The sequence below is a fragment of the Staurois parvus genome, unplaced genomic scaffold (assembly GCF_062004578.1).
Source record: "Staurois parvus isolate SC_StPar_1 unplaced genomic scaffold, SC_StPar_1.0 ptg000162l, whole genome shotgun sequence".
Lineage (NCBI taxonomy): Eukaryota > Metazoa > Chordata > Amphibia > Anura > Ranidae > Staurois > Staurois parvus.
Window position 1 is genome coordinate 5,830,470 of NW_028317958.1, and position 22,002 is coordinate 5,852,471.

Genomic DNA, 22,002 nt, shown 5'->3' on the forward strand with positions numbered 1-22,002 from the left:
TACACATGCATTTCTCTCTCCCTTGATGTTTTTCATTTGTGCCATAAAACTGTTATTTTCAGTAAGTCTTTTGAATGGAGCCATGGCCCTTTCTCTGGGTGCTTGTTAGTCTGCAAGTACTGTAGCCTTTTACCTTTCTCTCTCAGAAACTTTCATCTGCTGGAAGGAGTCGAGGTGCAGATTCTCATTAGGGCTGACATCCTATATCATTGCTAAGAGAATTCTGCATACAGAAACTCAATATATAACTTAATGAGACAATGCTTGAATTCATTTTACAGCAAGGTGAATAGAGAGAGAGCATAAATTATCAACTGAACATTTAATTCTTTTCAGTAGTGCTTCTCCCGCTTCCCAATCGAGTCTCGTTATCCGTTCCATATACCCATTGGAAACTCTTGGTCATAAGAGATCAGGGATGTCCTCTTTGAAGTTGACCCTTCATTCCTCTGACCTAATTGTCTGTAATCTATTTGCATCTTGTTGGCAGAAACAGTTGTTTTTCTGCAGCTTGCATGCGTTTACTAGTAATAATCTAAACTGAATATACAGTATCTACAGATCTTAAAACAAAAATTAGCTTGAAACCCAAATGAAGTCTCTTTACCATACTGTACCTCTGAATGTTATAATTTTTGACTGTTTTTTTGCTTGGAAATGCCCTAAACTATCTTAAAACCGTATCTTAAAATACTGCTTTTTGTTCTCACGCTGCAGTGCCCTATGATGGCAGAGCTGAGTAACAGCCACTCTCTTCTGCATGTGTCCTCGCACATGACTTGTATTGCAGACTAGACCTGTTAAAGTCCGATTTTCCTTTGTTCAGCCCTCAAGCTGAGTGAGAGAAAATCAATCAATTTTTATCCATCCACGCTAACAGCACAGATGAAGGAATCACCACTGCTGACTATTGTATTCACTCTGCTTGAATACCAGAAGCGTGACTGCATCTGATAGGATGCAGTCATTGTATGGCTGATAATTTTCCACCTATCTCAGTTGATTTTCAGATTGACTTTTGTCAAGGCAAGTTGTGCTTACAGTGCCGCCCAGGTCTCAAAAGTTTGATGATTCCTTATAAATCATCCAAAATTCACATTATCTATGAGCCCCTTTACAGAGTGCAGAATTCAGGATACAGGGTACAACTGTTGCAACAGAAAAGTAGAGGTGAGACTATAAGCCTAGGAGTGCACACAGTGCTTCTGTATGATCATGTGCTTTTATGATTTTTAGGATGCATTTTCATGTTTCATACTTTTTTTATGTAGGAGGAGACTGTTAAACACAAAACCTTGGCCAAAAATGTATTAAAACATATGTACATGCGCTCCTATTGAAGTGTCTATGGGGCCAAAAGACCAAAAGAAGCCCCTGTACCTTTTCACAAATCTCACTGCACCATGTTGCACTGATGTGAGCGGGCACCATAGAGAATAATGTGGTGTCCATTGTTGCACATTGCAGATTGTTAACAATATGACTGCAAATTTCTCTGATTTCAACTGGGCTTTTACATTTCGGCACAACTTGCAGAAATATAGTGTCAGATGTTCTTAATTTGCAGTCATTTTTGTTGTTTAGGTGTGTTTCACAAAGTGTGAAGAACAAATATTATTGCCATGAAACTGCATTCCTCTTTCATCCATGCTTATCCAATAACTGTTTGTTATCATTACTTCGAAGGCATGAAATACAATCAATGAATATTTGGGATACAACCTGAGCTAATACAACCTGGGCCACTAACTAAACTCATGTCACTTCCTGACTAACAAGGTGCCCCCTAAACAGCCCCCAAAAGAAACAAGCAGCTCTTGTACATTTTTAGCGTTCCCCCAGCAGTCAGCCTTTTCACCTGGCAGCAGGCTCTTACAACAGAGATAGAATGACAGGGAGCTTTCAGCATCAGCCATATATGAAAGGGCCTGTTGACAGCTGAAACCAGTTCATGAGATCTGACTGTAGGGTTGCCAACTCATCCCTTTAAAACCAAACTCCTATTTATTACACAGGTTCTGTAGCTGATTAAGGTGATAATTAAAATCACTAAGTACCTTATCTGAATTAAATTAGCCTCAGAACCTGTTTAAGTAATATGTGTTCGGTTTTAAAGGGATGAGGTGGCAACCCTATTTGGCTGGCAGGTAAGATGTGGACCTAGGAATGAAGGCTTTATACCGGAACTTATTAAAATTCTGACAAAAGTCTATGTTCTCTACATCAGCTTTAATATGTGGTGCTCCTCAGCATGTGTAGGGGAGAAGCCTAGGTGGCACATATACACCCTCCACAATCCTGCCAGGCAGTACCTCACTATATATATTTTAACATAACACTGTTCATATGCTGGAGGAATGAATGAATGAGTTGATGAATGAGCTCCATTAGAAACATTATAAAAAAGTTATATTAACCCCATCTCGGCAACTGTACACATATACGCGGCCTCGTTAAAGTGTGTCTTCTTCCAGGAGGCCTCATATTGTATTTGTGTACATGTGTTTGTGCTGGGAGTACGCTGCACAGTGCACTTCCAGCACACAGCCCGGGCCCGGGAAGTAGGATTAAAAAAAGATTTAAAAAATTTGTATCAGTGTCAGTTATCATTACTGTGTTTTAGGTAGGATCAAACAAGCAAAATGTGCACCATTGTTTCTGGGTCCTACTACGGGTGCAAACAACAAATAACATTCACACATGTGGTATCGCTGTGATAATTTATTTTGGGCTGTTCTTTGGCGATAGGTTATGATAATAGCAAGAAATATACAGCTATGTTTTAAAAAAAAATGTTTAAACTATATTGGAGCAGTTTTTCTTTAATATAATCCACCTGGATACTGTAAGTAGTTGCAATGTTATGTACAGTTTTACGAACACATGTCAAAGTTGTGTTTAGGTTTTAGTATTTGTTTTACTGTCATCATGAAGGGGATATCAAAACCCAAACCCACAACACTAAATCAGTCCCAGGGGCGGACTGACAACTCATGGGGCCCCGGGCAATAGGGGATCATGGGGCCCCTGTGTCCTTGCCCAAACTCAAAAAAGCCTATGAAAAAGGTACCAGGCAGGGGCGGACTGACAACTCATGGGGCCCCCGGGCAATAGGGGATCATGGGGCCCCTGTGTCCTTGCCCAAACTAAAAAGAGCCTATGAAAAAGGTACCAGGGGCATCTCATGGGGCCCCCTACTGACACCGGGCCCTCGGGTAGTGCCCGAGTTTCCAAATGGTCAGTCTGCCCCTGATCAGTCCATAACAATATATTTATCATCTCATCCCATGGTCTATACTCATACTCTATGTCTCAAGTTCTAAATGCTTCCCATCAATAAAATTTGTAAAGTAAAAAACCAAAACATGAATACCAAAATAAAGGTCATAGTCTGTATTCAGGCCTTGTGGGTATAAAGATGACAACCTATTAATCTATCATACTTCCTGTTATTACCTTGTCACCTCCCCTTCTGTTTCTGGGGACATCATCAATGACAACAAATATATGTATATACAGTTAGGTCCATATATATTTGGATACAGGCACAATTTTTGTTTTTTTTCGGTATTTACCAAAACATATTCAAGCTATATTTACATAATAGAAATGGGCTGAAAGTGCACACTCTCAGGTTTGATTTTCAAGGGAGCAAAAGTAATTGGACACTTGAATCAAAAGCTGTTACATGGCCAGGTGTGGGCTACTCCTTCATTATTTCTTCATCAGTTAAGCAGGTAAAAGGTCTGGAGTTGATTCTAAGTGTGGTATTTGCATTTGGAATCTATTGCTGTGAACTTTAATCATGCGTTCAAAGGAGCTGTGCGTGCAAATGAAACAGGCCATTGTAAGGCTTGGTACATTCTGAGGATATGGACCTATCTATCTATCTATCTATCTATCTATCTATCTATCTATCTATCTATCTATCTATACTCAGGGCTTTTGTTCAGCTGGAACACTGTGGAATGCAGTTCGGGCACCAGCACTGAATGTATGTAATGGCAAGGGGTGCTGGGGTGTGCTTAAAGGTCTAGTGATGCTGGCTGCTGGAGAGTCTATTGATGTTAGATGCTATTAGATCTGTTGTTGCTGTGGTGGTATTTTGTTGTTTTGGGGGTTGCAGGAGCTAGCTGCAGGGGATCTATTTTACTTCTTTTCCTGTTATCATTAACAAATTCCATACATTACTTAGCACCACAAAATGACACTTGGCTGTGTATTCTCTAAAAGGGGCAATACTGGGAGGTGGGTAGGGGTGTAACCAAGGAACTGTGCTCAGAAGTGGGTAGGGGGGAGGATACAAGAAGTGATTTAGAAGGGGGAGTTCCTGCACCTATTCTCTGAGAAAAAAAGCCCTGTACTGTATATACTGTATATATTATACATATTCTAGCATTTTTTTATTTTAAATGTTCAATTAGATTTAGCTTATAAATCTGTATAATCTGTCATAGTAAAAAATTATTACCCTGATGAAAGCCTCTTTTCATTATCTAAAGAAAGGAGATTGCTTTAAAGCTGAATTTTCTGTAGATTTTTTTTTTTTGTGGATATTTATAGATTTTTTTTTTTACTTATAACTATCACTTCACCCCCTAATGTGACTTTGACTCGGTTCTTTGTTTCAGGGTTTCTGAAACATATAGAAGACAGAAATGGATTTCTGCAGATAAAAGTTGGCTTAATAAAAATAACATGAAATACAGAGTAAAAAGTGATCAATTATATCCGCACCAGTAACTTCAAAATGCAGCTTCTTGAAGAAAAAACATATAGCAAATAAAGGTTTGGTTAGGAGGCGTTAAGAACCAGTTAATACCTTGAACTAAGTACTAGCTGTGTCTTGCCTAAAATAATCCTTACAAAGCCATGAGAAAAATCCAAAGGTTACTTAAAGTGATTCTTCCCCGAGATGTTTTTTATAATAATGTATGATATGAAATTACCTTATCCATTCACTAAAATATATGTAGAAAGTCTTCTTGTACATTAGCTGAAACATCTCTTAGACCACTACAGAGTTCCGCCATTTTGGTTATGACTAATTGCCTGAGCATGGAAACCTTACTCCCAGCCCAAACTAGCTGCTGAACTCTGTGCTTATTATTATCAGCAGAGCAGGGGGAATCTCCCTAATGGAGCACTAGATAGCAGTAGAACTCTACAGGGGCTCCAAGACTTCCCCACTCCAGCCAAAACCAAAAAAAAAAAATTGGCTTGACATATATTTTAAATTGTATCATTTAGTCCAGGCACGGTCCTACATATTTTTGGGTCATGCCCAGCCCTCCACGACTTCTGGACTAAGATACGAGATACTGCTCAATAGTTTACAGACTACCACCTACCCTATGACTCCCTCCTTTTTCCTACTGCACCATAATGACTTACCCATGACTACATATAAGAGATCAGTAATCCCTCACCTGTAAAACATGGATAGGAGTTGAATCCCAGTCTACTGGAAAGAGACTCAGACCTCATCTATAGCTATGTGGGAACCTAAAGTTAATGATATTGAACACATGGAAAGCTTGATTGCCTCACATAGAGATACCCATGAGAAATGTGAGAATATTTGGTTCTACTAACAGGTATTCACTGTTTCTAGTGAGCTTCAGTGAACTGTAATGTCAGCCTCAATTTTGTAAAGTGCTGCAAAAACTGTTGGTGCTATATAAATCCTGTATAATAATAGTAATCATGAGCAGAATTTCTCTTGCAAGTAAGAGCCTTAAACTTTTCTCCATGGTATTGCTTATCTCCACCCTTCCTACAAAGTCATAAAAATGGTTTCACTCTCCCCCAGCTGGCCTCCCCAGTTACTTGTTTATTTTACATTGAGAGGAATCAATATTGAAGGAGTGTAACACCTTCATTTGTCCTTGTAATGGCCATAGTATCTAGACATTACTGGAATATCTGATGGGAGTATCTTGTTGATGGAGTCCTCAAGGGTCATAAGCGTAAATTTATCTCTGTAGGTTTTCGGCATTATATTCTGTACAGACACTTCACAGTTTTCACCAGTGCAAGTCTTTATCTTTCTTTTGTCCAGGATATTATATCTCATATTGACTTCTGAATGTGTCCTTTTTTACCTATAAAATAGGATTTCTCTGGCACAAACACCCTAAACCCCAGTTGAATTTGTTTTATTATGTTGAGGCAGGTTGCCTAAAAAGCTGTAGGTCTTTATTTTAGTTAAAATAGAACTAACTCAATAATGATTAATTATTTTTAATCCTTATCCTCCTAGCATTAGTAAATAGATAGGAAGGTATATTATATTCAATTGTTTTAAACAGGTTTTTTTTTCACTTTTACTTTTTACTTTTTTTTCAGTTGCTTCCAGGTTCCTGGCCTAGGCTAAAATGACGTCATATAGTCCACTTATCTTCATGGGCATTTTTTTTCTTTCATCGAAGGAGGTGCTTTCTCAGCTAAGCACACTCTCCTGCCTACTGCTGCTTGTCTAATCTAAGGGCAGATGGATTCTAGGACATACCTGCTAAATGACTCATCTGCCCTTACTTAAGATGGCCATGGCTAGAAATGCTAGGGGGTGCTTTCCATGGAGACATGGATGGACGGGTGAGTTTGCCTTGAATATAAAAATGAATTAAATAGCATTTTAGTTTTTTTGTGCTTAGATACAGTTAAGTTATACTTTAAAGTGGATCTTCAGCTACATGTTTAGCGACTATTTTTTTTTTTAGAAAAAGGGTTTAGACCCGCCCCCATACACATTATTCACCTAGGCGAATGATGTGTACTGTGCGCACTTTGTCTCCTTGGATATGTGAGTCACATATTCCAGGAGGCATTACTGTGTAATTCACATAGAAGGAGGAGGCAGGCCTAGTGATGCATCATCAAGAGGTCTGCCCACTGAATTGGAGTTTTTATGGTGGGTGGGCACAATCACATAAGAATTTTGTTGAGAGTGATGAGTCCAAAGTTTTTGTTTTTTCTTCAAGTGACAAAAAAAAGTCTTCCAGCACATTTCAGGGGTCCCAAACCCCCCTTCATCAAGGCTATGATAGGACATGTTAGATTAACAGTCTATGAGTAATTGTACCAGCATCAGCAGTAGAATAATAGATCTTGGTTGGCTGCTTCTGGTTTTCTTGATGTCACTTATACTCTTAAGACATTTGTTTGGTGCCCATTTTGGCTCAACTAGACTTGGATTTCTCCATCTGGGTGACCCCCATTTGCCAGGCTCCAATTTTATGGACAATGAATATCAAAAATCAGTAAACCCACAAACTTTCTTACAGGGAAATAAAATAAATCCCCTAGACTCACAAAAGTCACACTTTCCCCCCAGAAAGTCGAAAGTAAAAAAAACCTCCTCGGCGTCTGTGAATCTTATGGGGAATATTTTTAGGGTAAGAGTATTTTACTCAGCCATATTCAGTGGACACTGGGTGATTTTTATCATTTTTGATCATAAGTGCCCATTGCTAATTGATTTTGTTATAATTGAGGATAACGCACTATATGCAGCTATTTGCTCTTTTTTTGAGGTACACATGGACACATAAGAATTGGTTTTTGGAGATGGATCAAGTTTATGTATGATAATTTGAAGATTCACAGATGCTGAGATGCTTTTTTTACTGGCTGAAGGCTTGTGTCCAGCACCTCGTTTCTCTTCATCTTCTATAATTTTGAGTATCAGCTTTAGGAGATCAGCTACTTTCCATATTAGTAGTCCTCCCAGCTTCAAAAGAATTCACAATTTGTAATGTTCTATTTAGACATCTAGAAATCTTTACTATTAAAAACCATGGAAAGGTTTCCTGTTTAGACCAGAGTTTTTAATAGCAATCACATTAAGTGACTAGACACCTCTTTCAAGTAACTTCAGTCTGAACTCCCTGCTTTAAATTTTTTTTTGTTTTTTTTTTTGTTTTGTTTTTTGCATATGCAACATTCTTTGGCTAATCCCGTACCGCAGTAATTAAAACGACTAAGAGATGTTTTAAATCTCCCAAACTTTTTTTTTTTTAATGATGGCAGTTTGATGAAGCCTATGTGATTGTTAGTGTCTGATTGTATATTTCCATCTCCACTCCTGGCATTCTTATGCTGTTCATATGCTGCATGCAATGAAAAATAGCCCCTAGTAATAGCTGCAAAATCCTCAGATCTGCTTTTAATTCAAAGGAGCACCGTGTCCAGATCATTTAAGATGTTATGTGCAGCCTCTGAGGATTTTCATTGTGAAAGATTCTGTAGCGCTGCCAAGTGGGTTAGGCTTTCTTGTTTTTATTTGCCTAAAATGAAATCTGCAGAAGCTCCTCTACAAAGAGGAGGAATTGTGAAGACAAGCTGTCTTTTGGCAGCACATGGAGCCATGCTAATTATTATTTAAATGTATGCACGGTTTATTATCTTGATAAACACAAGGAGTGTAAAAGGGGCTATTAATGTACCCTTAATGTTGTCCCTTTTTGACATCACAAGCCATCAAAGAACACAGCACCGTTATGGTGTGCAGTAGAGGACATTTCTCATCTAAGCTAAAGGATGAAAATCCAGTTTAAAGAGAATGGAGTCTGTTCTTTCTATATAATATATTTATTTATTTAATACACTCAGGAAGAAAGTGACAATAAAAAAAAATCTTATAATTAAATATGAAATATTGAATATAAATATTTCATATTAAAGCAGTATTAAACCCCAAAGCAAACATTTATTATATTGCAGCTTACCGATTCTTAGATGTGATGGCTGCATTCGTTTCCTTTTTTTTTTGGCTTTCTTTCTTCTACTCTCATCTGGTGATTCAGCCAGCAACTCTGTGGTTTTTCAGAAGCTAAAGCTCTCCAGCAGAATATATTAGCTTACATGGAGGAGATCATCCATTTACCACTGGCAGGGTTTATTTAATCATGTAAAATCTTTATCCCAAAAGGCAAAAATATTTGCTGTATGTAAGTGTGAGCTGGAGTTTGGCTTCAAGTTGTTATTTGTATTCAAATCTGCTAATACATTTAACACCCCCACCCCCAGACTGACAATGCTGCTGTCTGCTGTGTCCTGGTTCATTTCTCCGAAATGGTTTCTCATTAATACAGGAGGTATGTTACTGACCAGATCACCAGGTGAAAACAGAGGGAAAAAAGCCAAAGAAAATAAAATTGATGCAGCCACCATATCTAATGATTGGAAGGCTGCAACATATTACATTTTTGGTTTCTAGGTTAATACCGCTTTAAGTTATGCGCCGAAGGCAAGTGAACCAGCATAACTGTTCCCACCTGCAACTCCAGTCTTGGTGCTGGAAGCACAATTCAAACACTTCCAATAACAGAGACAGTGTATAAACAAAAGTTTATTAAATAAAGAATGCCACTCACATAATAAAAAAAATCATAAGCATGAATAAAACTGCATTCTAGCAGAGAGCTCACCAAACTCTTCCAGTCTCAGCTGTGACCGGAAGTGACTTCATTCAGCTCCATGCGAGGCGTTGCATCACAGATCATGTTGCTTCTTCAAGGATGGGATAGCCAGACCAAGATCAGAAGAGTTTGGTGAGCTCTCCTCTGGAATGCAGTTTTGTACATGCTTCCGAAGCTTTTTATTTTGTGAGTGGTATTCTTTATTTAATAAATAGAAGTTTTACGTACTACACTATAGGCAGCCATTTTTTATCTTTTTGAGCATTTGCTGGCTACTATTGGTGATTGGCGTCTTAGTGATCCAGAACAGGAGGAGGACAAGGAGCAACACCTGCTATTGAGGGAGTCACGAAGCGAGTTTGACCCATATGGGAATATGGGTCAAAGTCAGAGGTGCGCAATCACTCTACACAGAAGTGGAGTACATTGGTTATTCATTTATTAAACATCACAGTTGGAAATTATCCTCAGCTGGGAGACTTTTCATCTCAGACTATTATGCTTTGAGCACACATAGTATGGACTTGTAACATTATTCATAATTGATGCATGTTTGTTTATACACTGTCTCTGTTATTAGGCATGTTTGAATTGTGTATGCAACACCAAGACATTGTTCTCAATTACAGGATTTGAGTTGATTATATTTATTGTTATATTTGGGGAATGCTTTTTATTACACTTGCAGCACTGAGGTTTTGGTCTCATGTATATGTTTATGGAATTTATGCATTTTGGTCATTACATTGTAGCAATATTAATATAAGCTACACCATGTTTACATTTTAATTATATATACAGTAGATAGATATATAGGTATTTCTTCTTTAGACACCCATTTACACCTGTGTGTTTTTGCCAAGTTTTATAGTAGATGTGCAAAGTAAACCTCTACTAAGAAAAATATAGATTTCAGGGGAAAGTTTGCTATTTTGAGAAAATGCTTTTTAGTCAATGGAGAAGTTAAAATTAGAGCAGTCTGTTAATTTTGAACTGGCTGGCAGTACAGTTTAGTGCACAAAATGCTTTGTGTTTTGTCATGCTTTGTACTGGAAGTGCATCCGCAACTACTATACAAGTGCATTAAAGGAGAAGATGTGATCAATGCCAAAATGCCAAGCAAAAAAAGGGGTACCACATCCTATCGACAGAAATTCCAACTGTATATTTTTATTGAAGTGCCAATCTAAATTAATGTCGCCACAACACCTGTTGTATTGCTCATTAACTTTTGGGCAGTAAGAGGTGCATTTTACTGCTCTTTCTAACATGCCCCACCACAATGCATCAGTTTAAGTTAACCCTTAGGATTATTTTTTGCTGGTTCCTAAGGGTGCAATGAGCTTTGATTGGATCCTGAAGACTACAGAAGCTCCTTTCAAATATTGTAGACCTGCTCTTATACCAAAAAAGTTTAGGAAGTTTATAAATTTAATTTTTTTGACAGTAATAAATAAATAAAATGAAATAATAAAGCAAAGTAACAGCACACAAAAAAAATTATAAAAAAAAGAAAACAGCACACTTGAACCTATCTGCAATGTAAGGTGCCTTCTGGAAAAAAAAGCTACCTACATAAAGCTGTGATTAGGTAAATTAAGGGCCCATTTACATCATATGTGTGGGCAGTCTTGCATAATTCATTTTCTGGGTTGGGGCAGCCAAGGACATCCTGTTTCAGAAGTAGAAGAATCTGTAGGCTCAGGTTCGGCAACTCCAGTTCCAGCATCAGTTTTGCCTAATACAGTTTCAGCACATAGACATGGCAGTTTACTTTCTGTCCTACTAACGTGTCATTTTATGAGTTTTCTTTTAAGTTGAAAAACAGAAAAAGCAAAAGTGTAATTTATAATGTATCTGTACTTTTCCCTTCAAGGTATAACATAGTTGCTGGTGGGTGCAAGTCCCGAGTGGCTTTAAATTTAGTGTTTCTAGAACTGTGTACCGGCTCCAGTACACCTCCTTTACCTCCTGTACAGTTCACCAAATGCTGTCCTGCAAAAGCCCTGCTTGAACAACCTCCCCCTCAAGCCTACTTCTGGTCATTGAAGCTGTATTCACATTGAAGGAACAATGGGAAGACTTAGAAGGCAGGCCTAAGACTGACTTTCATTTAATATTTCTAGGTTAGAATATACGTTCATTTCTACTCGAGATAACCTCTACAGTATATCTGTTCATCATACACAGTTTGAATTATCTTGGCCTTTGACAGACTCACTGTAAAAGCTGTGGGATTCAAGGAGCACGCTTCCTCAAGTTTTTGAATACCCCAGTTAGAGCATGACTATCTGACAGCTTGTTGAGACTGTCTCTCCTTCTATAATGAATTCTAAACAGGGCTCCTAGTTGTTTCAGATTTGCATGTAAAGTTAAGAAGAACCTTGCAGCTGTGGAGGCATCGGACTGTGAAGCTGGAAGCTTCAGCCTGACACCTGGTGAATATGCCTTTGGCAAATTTGTCTTCTTTGTGCCTTTGCCACCAAATTTAGACTAGAGGTCTCTGTGTAGCAATTCATTCTGCTTTCCTGACCTGCATATGTGCTCTGGGTACCAACATACTTTTGTGTTAAATGAACAACCGAAACACACCGGAGCTGTCTAACAATGAACAGGTCCCCCTGTATTGTGGCTGACTATGGAGCAATGCTTCTGCACAAAAACATATTTAGTATTCGTGAAAAATAATCCAAATAAATTCATAACTGTGAAGATAACTGCGCTTGGTGATACAATTCACTGAGAGTCTGACAATTTTCGTAGCTTACTTGCACAGAGTCAGGGAGAGATGTGTGCCTGTGATAGGTGAGAAAATTATAAAATTGGGTGTAATGTTGTATGAATTTTACATATTTATGTTATTATTTTTTTACATGTCAGCATGAGTGCAAAAAATTAGAACTCTGCAAAGGCACTCAACAGCCACCTTTTTTAGGTAAGAAAGCCCATGGTCAGCCAAGAAAACACTATGCCATTCAAATGCTTCTTGTTATAAAGAGGCAGAAGAAATTCCCTGTGCCATTACATCACCACCACCAGACTGAACAAGACTGGATACATGCTTTGTACAACAAATTCTGACCCAGCCATCTGCATGTCACAGTAGGTAGTCTGTAAAATGAGAGAAAAGTATTGCAGAAATCTGTCTCATGGTAGTGCAACAAATAGTGGCTCTTGTATATTATTAAATTCATATATGTGCCTGTATATTAATCTGTTGAAAATCTAACAGAACTGTCAAAACCACCTCTCTTGAGAAGTGGTGGACTTTTACAGCAGTAGGAAGAATAATGGAAAAATATCAAATATTAGTTCCTGAGAAAACTTGCAGCCGAACTCCAGGAAAGTCCTGTGCCCGCTCCGCAAGGGTTAATTGCTTGTTTACGTCTAGGAGGCATGAAGAAAATAAGTTTGCTCATTCAATTTTTCACTCCTCCACACTGCTAGATTGGTCACATCTTATCCATGTTCCAACTTTCTAAGGTCCTGATTAGAGATGAGCGAATCGAACCAGGCGAACCGGAATTCGATACGATGTCATCAAGATCAGCGGTCTCCAAACTGTGTCCTGGGGGCCGAATGGGCCCTCTGCTCACCTTTATCTGGCCCTTGGTGCACTATTTCATTCACTGACACCAACAGTGGGGCACAATTTCAGTTGCTGGCACCAACAATGGGGCATGATTCCTCGGACACCATCGAAAGGGAACAATTCCTTCCTTTGATACCAACAATGGGGCACAATTCCTTCCACTGACATCAAAGATTGGGCAGAATTTCTCCCAACTACTACTTCTCCAAATGACACCAATGATGAGTATTCCTCTCACTGACACCAATGATGGGACTCTATTCCTTCCACTGACACCAACCATGGTGCACTATTCCTCCCACTGACACCAACAATGGGATATTGTTGGACCCCAGAACATTTTCTACTCCCACTGGCCCTAGTCCAGCTTCCCTATAGTTTGAAGGACAGTAAACTAGCCCTTTGTTTAGAAAGTTTGGAGACCCCTGATCATGACCAATGCAGGACTGGACAGTCCACCACTGGGAGAGCAGTAAATAAAAGTGGTTTTACACTCCCCTAAATTAACAAGCAGCTCCAATGGAAAGGAGAATTTCAGTTTTGCCAGAGTTGGGCTTGAATGATGAGTTTGGGAAATTCTTTTTGAAAAAGGGGTAAAAAAAAATCCTTACCAATAATTTGACCATTTCCTACTGCAGTTGATGAAGTCACATGAACCCAGTTTCCTTGGAAAGGTTCAATGCAGAAAGGTATTACAAAATTGGATCAAAGATGCAACATAATACTAACGCTGGCCACACAAGGATCAAAATTTAGACAGTTCAGCAAGAACCATCTGAATTTCGATCTATGAACCGGCTTGTTGGAATATTTTTGATCGATAAAAGCATAGCCAATCATCTGCAGTGCTGATATTTGCACAGTGATGAATACAATGACACAGTGGGGAGGATTCCCCCATCCACCTTGATTGTGTAGATGGGGGAATTGGCTCAGTTTTTTTTTGTTCAGCCGGCTCGCTGAATGAAAAAACTGGACCATGTATGACCAGCTTTACACAATTTAATGGAAAATGGAAGAGGTCTTATTTACCTAAATTTTCCTTATGAATGATACGGTGGAATTTCTTTAACAATTTGTTGTCTCAGTAAAGTGTCACAAATAGGAATTACATGAATTTATCACATGCATTGGTATTAACAATGAACGTTTTGCACTGGTTTCATGAAATTGGTGCAAGGCTTTCTACTTAATCCACGCTGCCAGAAATGTGTAAAGAATGACTGAATCACCCAAAATGAGTTTTGACAGACCAGGTTTTCCAAACTTTTGGTCATGCAGTTTAAGTGATTCAATACTGACCTACTGTAGCCTCATTTTGTTTGTTATATTAGTTGACAAGAATAGAGTCTTGTGGAATTTTCTGTAGCTCTAGCTCATTCAAGCTCCTTTGGGCTTCGTCTCTGCTTGAGCAGGTCTGATTTTTTGTCTAGACTGTTTATTTTTTTTTTGTTTTGAATATAGTGAAAAAGAAAATAAAACTTTGTGTTACTGTTTTATTTCTGTCTATAAACCAATTGAGGAGATTTTTGCTGACTTCCTGTACCTGTGACACCCATACAAGAATAAAGGGGTGCAGGTATCACTGGGACAGGAAGGCTCAGACAGTAATAAAACACTGTCAAATGTTCCAACTTTTTTCACTCTACTAAAGGGTTTATTAATAAATGTTTTTTACCCAAGGTTCACACAACTTTCAGGTATTTTTTTGTTTGGATTCAATAGGAAAAATATCAGAGTTGTGTGAGTTATGGATGAAAACATTTATAAACGACCCCTAAAGTGTACTTTTGTGTTGAAACCTGACATAGACTCTAACCTCTCCCAACTCCAAACAAAACCAAAATAAGAAGTTTAATTTGAACTTGGCTGTAAGGCAGCCTTTCTCAACCTTTTCAATGCAGAGGAGCCCTTGAAATAATCTTCTGGTCTTAGGGAACTCCTGCTAAAAATGAATATATCTACAACTCATTATACATTTGTGTGATGGTCAGTGAGAAGAATGCTCCTTACGCTTGTGGTCATTGGGAATATTGCCCCTTACAGATAGCTAAAAAGATCAATGGTGGGAACTTATCTGAGAGGCGGAAGTTGCTCATTTCTCAAAGAACCCCTAGTAACCTCTGGAGGAACCTTTGGGTTCCATGGAACCCTGGTTGAGAAATCCTGCTCTAAGGTGTGATTGCCCCAAAAACTGTGGTCACTGTTTTTTTTTTGCTGCACCATTTTCTAAAAACTCTAGAAAGTAGAATGTGTAAACCATCCCAGGAGGTCAGTGGTTTCACCTGCAGCCATCACATCTTTTATTAATAACCATTCCATCGTCAAAGTTACTTAGATCATGCATATTCTCTGATGTTTGGTTGAATAAAAATTGGACCTCTTGACATTGTCGGCATGTTTTAAAATAACAGCCATGTGACTTACTGTTTAGCTTTTTATGCTGCTGAGCAACTTCACCTACAAAAAGCAACCACTGACTGTAAATTCATAAAACCACCTCTTCAATCCATTGAACTGTCAAAAGGCATGTTCAACACCCTGCAGGATTCATGTTTTTTAACTATTGTTTATGTTAAATAAGACAAGTTTTTGTGGTTCTCTTGCATGCTAGTGGGTGGGCAGGTTGAGCACACAGTGACGTATATCGTGGCTGTTTAGTGACTTACCTCCTCCACCTCCTACAGATACATTTCAGTGCATCAAAGAAAAAATGGTTTAAAATACCACAGTTTGTTTTCTTCAGAAAGAAGCCATCATTTGATTAAAAAACTGTCCCCTGCCAGCTTGCTATAGAGAAGGATCCTTGGTCTCTGTGTGGACCCAGTGGTCTCTTTGCAGAGGTCAAACGCATTCCTTGCCTAGTCAAGGTTGGAGTTCTCCAGTCAGCAGGGGCCATGAAGTTTGCTGAACTAAAGGTCTGCTTTATCATGCCAGGCTTCAGCAAAGAGGCCACTGCTTTCACACAAAAAAGCTATGGACTTTCTCTATACTGTTAGGACACTGGCTTTTCTACTCAGGCTGTGGCTGCTTTTTAAAGACAGCAGACTGTAAGACTCTGCACTTGTTTTGTTTTGATGCATAAATAAAATGTAATTAGGCTTTGATAAAAAAAACACTTTTGGACTTTACACTGCTCAAGCTGAGGTGTTTTTATTTGCTTCCATTATAAGTCTATTGTCATTTGATTTATACTATTTTATACTTCAGTAAAGCACACAGATGTGAAGAGACCCTAACCTGCCTATATGTCTGATAGCTGTGGAAACGTAGTATCTTTGGAAGACAACAAAGATAAGGCTCGGAGGAATTCAACTTGCTGAGCATTGTGGTTTTTTTTCCAGCTTCGATAGTCATTGGGAAGTGGTGGTGTGAAATGGAGCCTTGTTTAGAAGGAGAAGAATGTAAGACCCTCCCGGATAACTCAGGATGGATGTGTGCAACTGGCAATAAGATAAAGACCACAAGAGTAAGTATAGCCATGCTACATAATCCATCAAAAAACAAAAAACATAGAAATTTTAAGAAAATGTAAAGAAAAAAATGGATTGTTACCAAGACTAAGGCTTTTTTCCAGAAAATCTAGTATGAGTTCAAAAGCCACATGCCAATGAAACCTTCTACCATATATGATCTTACATCATTTAATATACTGTATTTTGGTAAGCTTGTTGCTGGCTTGCTGCTTACTTTCACTTACTCTGTAGAAAAGGTATGTTCTGCCTTGTACTGTCCCGGGGAAACTTTAGGGGTTCACCAAGTTTCTTTGTACAAAGTTTAAAAGTAATCACCTCTTTGAAAACAACTTTCAGTTCAAATGGATTGGTTAGGCATTCTGTTACTCTTCGGATCAATTACATTAGTCACATTATTGATGCTGGAACATTTTGTATTGGGTCAGTCCACCCAAAAGTGATCTTTTTCATACACTCCCCAACCACTTTATTAGGTGCACTTTGCTAGTACTTGGTTGGATCCACCTTTGCCTTCAGAACTGCCTCAATTCTTCGTGGCATAGATTCAACAAGGTGTTGGAAACATTTCTCAGAGATTTTGGTCTATATTGACATGAGTTACTGTTGCCTTTTTATCATCTCCAACTAGACTGCCCATTCTCCTTTAACCTCTGACATCAACAAGGCATTTTCATCCACACAACTGCCACTCACTGGATATTTTTTTTTCGGACCATTCTCTGTAAACCCTAGATATGGTTGTGCGTGAAAATACCAGTAGATCAGCAGTTTTTGAAATACATTCAATGTCACTTAAATCCCCTTTCTTCCCCATTCTGATGCTCGGTCTGAACTTCAACAAGTCGTCTTCACCACATATAGATGCCTAAATGTATTGAGTTGCTACCATGTGATTGGCTGATTAGCAATTTGTGTTACCAAGTAATTGAACAGGTGTACCTAATAAAGTGGCCAATAAGCGTATGTGGATTGGGGTTCAGCTCCTGGCTTCTTCTATATCTTGGCTACTCCAACAATAATATCTTCCTAGTATAATCCTTGATTCATTTCAAATCCCCCTGTTACTATAGGCAGCCCCAGAGCAGTCTACCCTTGCTCTCCAGGATTGGGGTCCAAGTTGCCATCCGGTTCCATAGCCCCCATATGGAATGATGGAGATGGACTGTGGAGATTCTGTTTAGGTTGGGCAGCTGGGCATGGTCCCAAGGCAGAGCACATGAAGCCACTGCATTGACTGCTGCAGAGTCACTATACAATTATTATTATTATTATTATTATTATACAGTATTTATAAAGCGCCAATAGTTCGCTCAGCGCTGTACATTATAAAGGGGGACAGAACATGTGACAGAACAGTACCAATACAATGCAAAAAATGAGGGGATCGAGGGCCCTGCTCTTTCAAGCTTACAATCTAGGAGGGAGGGGATGGTGGCACAGGAGGAGATAGCTGTGGGGGAAGGAGTGGTAGGAAGAGTGGAGAAGGTCGGCAAGTTAGCAGGGGGCGGGGTAGGCTTCCCTGAAGAGATGGGTTTTCAGGGTGCGCCTAAAGGAGAGGAGAGTAGGTGATAATCTGATGGGTTGGGGCAGGGAGTTCCAGAGGATGGGTGACACCCTGGAGAAGTCCTGGAGGCGGGCATGGGAGGAGGAGACCAGGGAACTAGAGAGAAGGAGGTCTTGTGAGGAGCGGAGTGTGCGTGTTGGGCGGTACTTGGATATTAGGTCAGAGATGTAGTTCGGGGCAGTATGGTGGACAGCTTTGTACGTCAGCGTTAGGATTTTGAATTTGATCCGTTGCGCAATCGGAAGCCAGTGGAGGGATTGGCAGAGGGGGGTGGCGGAAACGGAGCGGTTGGAAAGGTGAATGAGTCTGGCAGCCGTATTCAGGATGGACTGAAGCGGGGATAGCCAGCGGCGAGGCAGGCCAGTGAGGAGGGAGTTGCAGTAGTCGAGTCGTGATATGATGAGGGAGTGGATGAGCTGTTTAGTGGTTTCTGGAGTTAGGAACGTGCGGATTTTGGCGATGTTGCGGAGGTGGAGTCTGCACGAGTTTGTTAAAGAGTGGACTTGGGGCTGGAAGGATAGGTTGGAGTCCAAAATGACACCAAGTACTCTGGCCTGCGGGGCGGGTTTGATGGTGGCGTTGTTGGACATGATGGAGAAGTCAATGGGGGTGGTGTCCGGGCTGGAGGGAAGACAAGAAACTCGGTTTTGGAGAGGTTCAGTTTAAGGAAGTGGAGCGACATCCAGTCTGATATGTCGCTCAACAGGTGTGTGATTCGGGTGGAGACCGAGGGGGTGAGGTGGGGGGTTGAGAGATAGATTTGTGTGTCGTCGGCATAGAGGTGGTAGTTGAAGCCGTGAGAGTGTATGAGTTGGCCAAGGGAGGAGGTGTAGATGGAGAAGAGAAGGGGCCCGAGGACAGAGCCTTGAGGGACCCCAACAGAGAGGGGGAGTGAGAGGGAGGTGGTGGCATTATAGGTAACGCTGAAAGAGCGTTGTGACAGGTAGGATGAGAGCCAGGAGAGAGCAGAATCTCTGAGGCCGAGGGAGTGTAGTTTTTTGAGGAGGAGGGGGTGGTCGACTGTGTCGAAGGCCGCAGAGAGGTCAAGGAGTAGGAGCACTGAATAGTGGCCATTAGCTTTGGCGGTTAGCAGGTCGTTGGAGAGTTTGAGTAAGGCAGTTTCGGTGGAGTGTAGGGGACGGAAGCCGGACTGTAGGGGATCGAGGAGGTTGTTGTCGTTGAGGTGAGAGCATAGGCGGGTGTAGACTAGGCGCTCGAGGAGTTTAGATGTAAATGGGAGCAGGGAGATGGGTCTGAGGTTGTTCGGGTCATTGGGGTCCAGGGAGGGCTTTTTAAGTATGGGGGTGATGTGTGCATGTTTCAGAGGGGAAGGGAAAGTGCCGGAGGAGAGGGAGAGATTGAAGATGTGGGTGAGGGAGCGTAGGATGGAGGGGGAGGGAGGTTGTAGGAGTTGTGAGGGGATATGGTCAAGGGGGCAGGTGGTGAGGCGGGCATCAGAGAGGATCTGGGAGACTTCTTCGATGGTAGTAAGGTCAAAGGTGCGGAGTGTTGGGGGAGCTTCAGTATGAGGAATGTAGGGTGGGGTGGGAGAGGAGGTAAGAGCAGTGGTGGGGCCGTGGGAGAGGGGTGTAGAGGGGGTAGCTGAGTGAGGGGGAAGGGGGTTGGAGGGAGTTTGAGCAGCGACGAAGTCCCTGTGGGTTATGTCGAGGGGGAGGGGGGATGAGGGGGTAGCTGTGTGAGAGGGGACGGGTTGAGAAGGCGTGTGAGTTGCGGCAATGTCCTTGCGAATTGTGTCAATCTTGTTTTTGAAGTGATTGGCAATCTCAAGGGCAGTGAATGAGGTGCTGGGTGGAGGTGGGGGTGGCGAGAGTAGAGAGTTGAAGGTGGAGAAGAGTCGGCGAGGATTGGAGGAGAGGGCCTTGATGAGGGTCAGGAAGTAGGCTTGTTTGGCAGTATGGAGGGAGGAGGTGTAGGTGTGGAAGGCAGATTTGTATCGGGTGAAGGCTTGTTGGGATTTGGTTTTGCGCCATAGTCGCTCCAGGGCACGACTGTGTCGTTTGAGGGTTTTGGTGTGATCAGTTTGCCAGGGCTGGAGCGGTCGGGGTCTGATGTTGCGTGTGGTTAAATGACAAATTGGAGGTGCTAAGGGACGGGGAAGACGGGCAGAGATCCAAGTTACTGTCAAAAACCCGTTAGAGGGGGGTGTTGAATTTGCCAGGTAGGCTGTATGAAGCCTTATGATTTCTAATGGCAGCACTGGCCAAGAGTTAATTCTACAGCATCTACTAAATTGAGTTGCCTTTTTGGTGGACAAGGCTCTGCATTTCTGTAGAGATCAGGGAAGAAGCAGAGTCACTCCCATCTTTAAGAAGCCTATTTAATAGGTTTAAAAAGGGACAGCAAGTGAGAGGAAATTCTGCCAAAAAAACATTTTCTAGTAGATTGATGAAGGGTTAAGACCTCAGAATTGTATCTGTGGACACCTGGACATTTCCCTCACTTCCTTTCCAGGAAACATGTGTCAGACACAAGAGGAGAAGTAAAATTTTTCTTCCACGAGGACACAGAGAGAACAATGTCAGTGGGGGCAGAGACATCCTTTAAATCTAGCAGTAGTTCTAACCCTTCCCCTCCCTATCCAAAAAGTTTTTAATATTACCATTCCAAAATGCATTTTACTCCTCATAGCTGACATATGTTACCTTTTTTCACACTTTTTAGTGTGCTATGTGCTAACAAACAGCAGACACACTGCTGGTTGGTAGCTTGAGAATGCCTAAACATTTGTAATTGCAACAAATTTCTGAGCAAAGTGGTGCATTATCTGACAAAAATCCAGGGGTGACAATATTTTTGGCCTTGGCTGCATATGCTGCTGAGGAGGGGGAATTAAAGCCAAACTCCAGGCAGGTATAAAAGACACACAGCTCTGTATTGATTAATAAATCATTAAATGTATCTGTTTTAGCACATGAATTTGATTTGGCATCAACCTCTTGCAGCCCTTGCACAGCAGAGCTCATACTGAAAGAGGGAGCTGCTGCACAATGAGCAAATCAGGGAGCATGCTGAAAGGAGGAGCAAACAGAGTGGCAGCGAGATAAGCTCATCACTGTCCAGTTACAGAATGGGGGTGTGCCCATGGCAGCTTATGAGCTCAGAGGAAAAGCACGGAATGACGTTGGGTGTCATTCATCTCAGCAGATTGAAGACATCTAGTGGAGAAAGTGAAGTACTGTGGAGGACAGCTCTGGATTGAAGGTAAGTATTGCAGCAATATGTGTTTCTTGAATCTTCTAATGACCTTTTATTTATTTTTACTTTTATTTTTTTAATGGAATCCTGCTTTAAATTACCATGCTGTTTTATCCCACATGGGTAAAGAAATAGGTCATGTTAAGAAGGCTGATGGGTTTCCTCTACTGACCCATTACAAGAATCCCCACCTCTCTGCGTAACAGCTAAGCACTCATTAGGATGTGAGGGTCCCCAGCCTATTACGACTCTTTCTTATAAACTGTTTGCAGCTGTACCCTGTAGAAGAGATAAATAGGATAAATAATCACACCTGCACTTTACATGCGAGCATTATTATCGGCAAATGATTATGTGAGCGGATTTTAAATTAGACGAAAATATAAAAGACAAGCTCTGTGAAATTCTCTCCATTACATGGAAAAGCTTATCAGAGATTTCCATCTTAATCTCAGGTATATGCTAGAGACAGAGAATTAAGTTTTATAGACGCTATACAAAATCCCAGAGTTTCTATCAATTACAAAGCCCAGAAGCTTTCTCTGTAGGAACTGCTGGCAAAACAGATGTGAGTTCCTGCTTACTAAAGTGGAACAAAAAAAGTGATTTTCATTACACAGCTTGGGTTATTGCCGTATATTTATAGCCTTCATTTAAAGGGGAATTCCAACCAAAATGTTGTTGTATAAAAACTTTTCACTGCAAGTGTTACATGATCGTTAACGCTAGCAC

The 22,002-nt window shown here is 40.6% G+C and overlaps 1 protein-coding gene across 3 annotated transcripts in view; it reads left to right on the top strand.

Annotated features, from left to right (window-relative positions):
• Positions 1-22,002, top strand: part of TAFA1 (TAFA chemokine like family member 1) — a 547,163-nt gene that overhangs the window by 501,479 nt on the left and 23,682 nt on the right. For all 3 annotated transcript variants that reach the window (XR_016312530.1, XM_089676017.1, XM_089676018.1), the window contains exon 5: positions 16,359-16,483. Coding sequence is in view for 2 of the 3 variants with exons in the window: in XM_089676017.1 (XP_089532143.1) it covers positions 16,359-16,483 (125 nt within the window). In the remaining variant the exon portion in view is untranslated. The remainder of the gene's footprint in view (positions 1-16,358; positions 16,484-22,002) is intronic.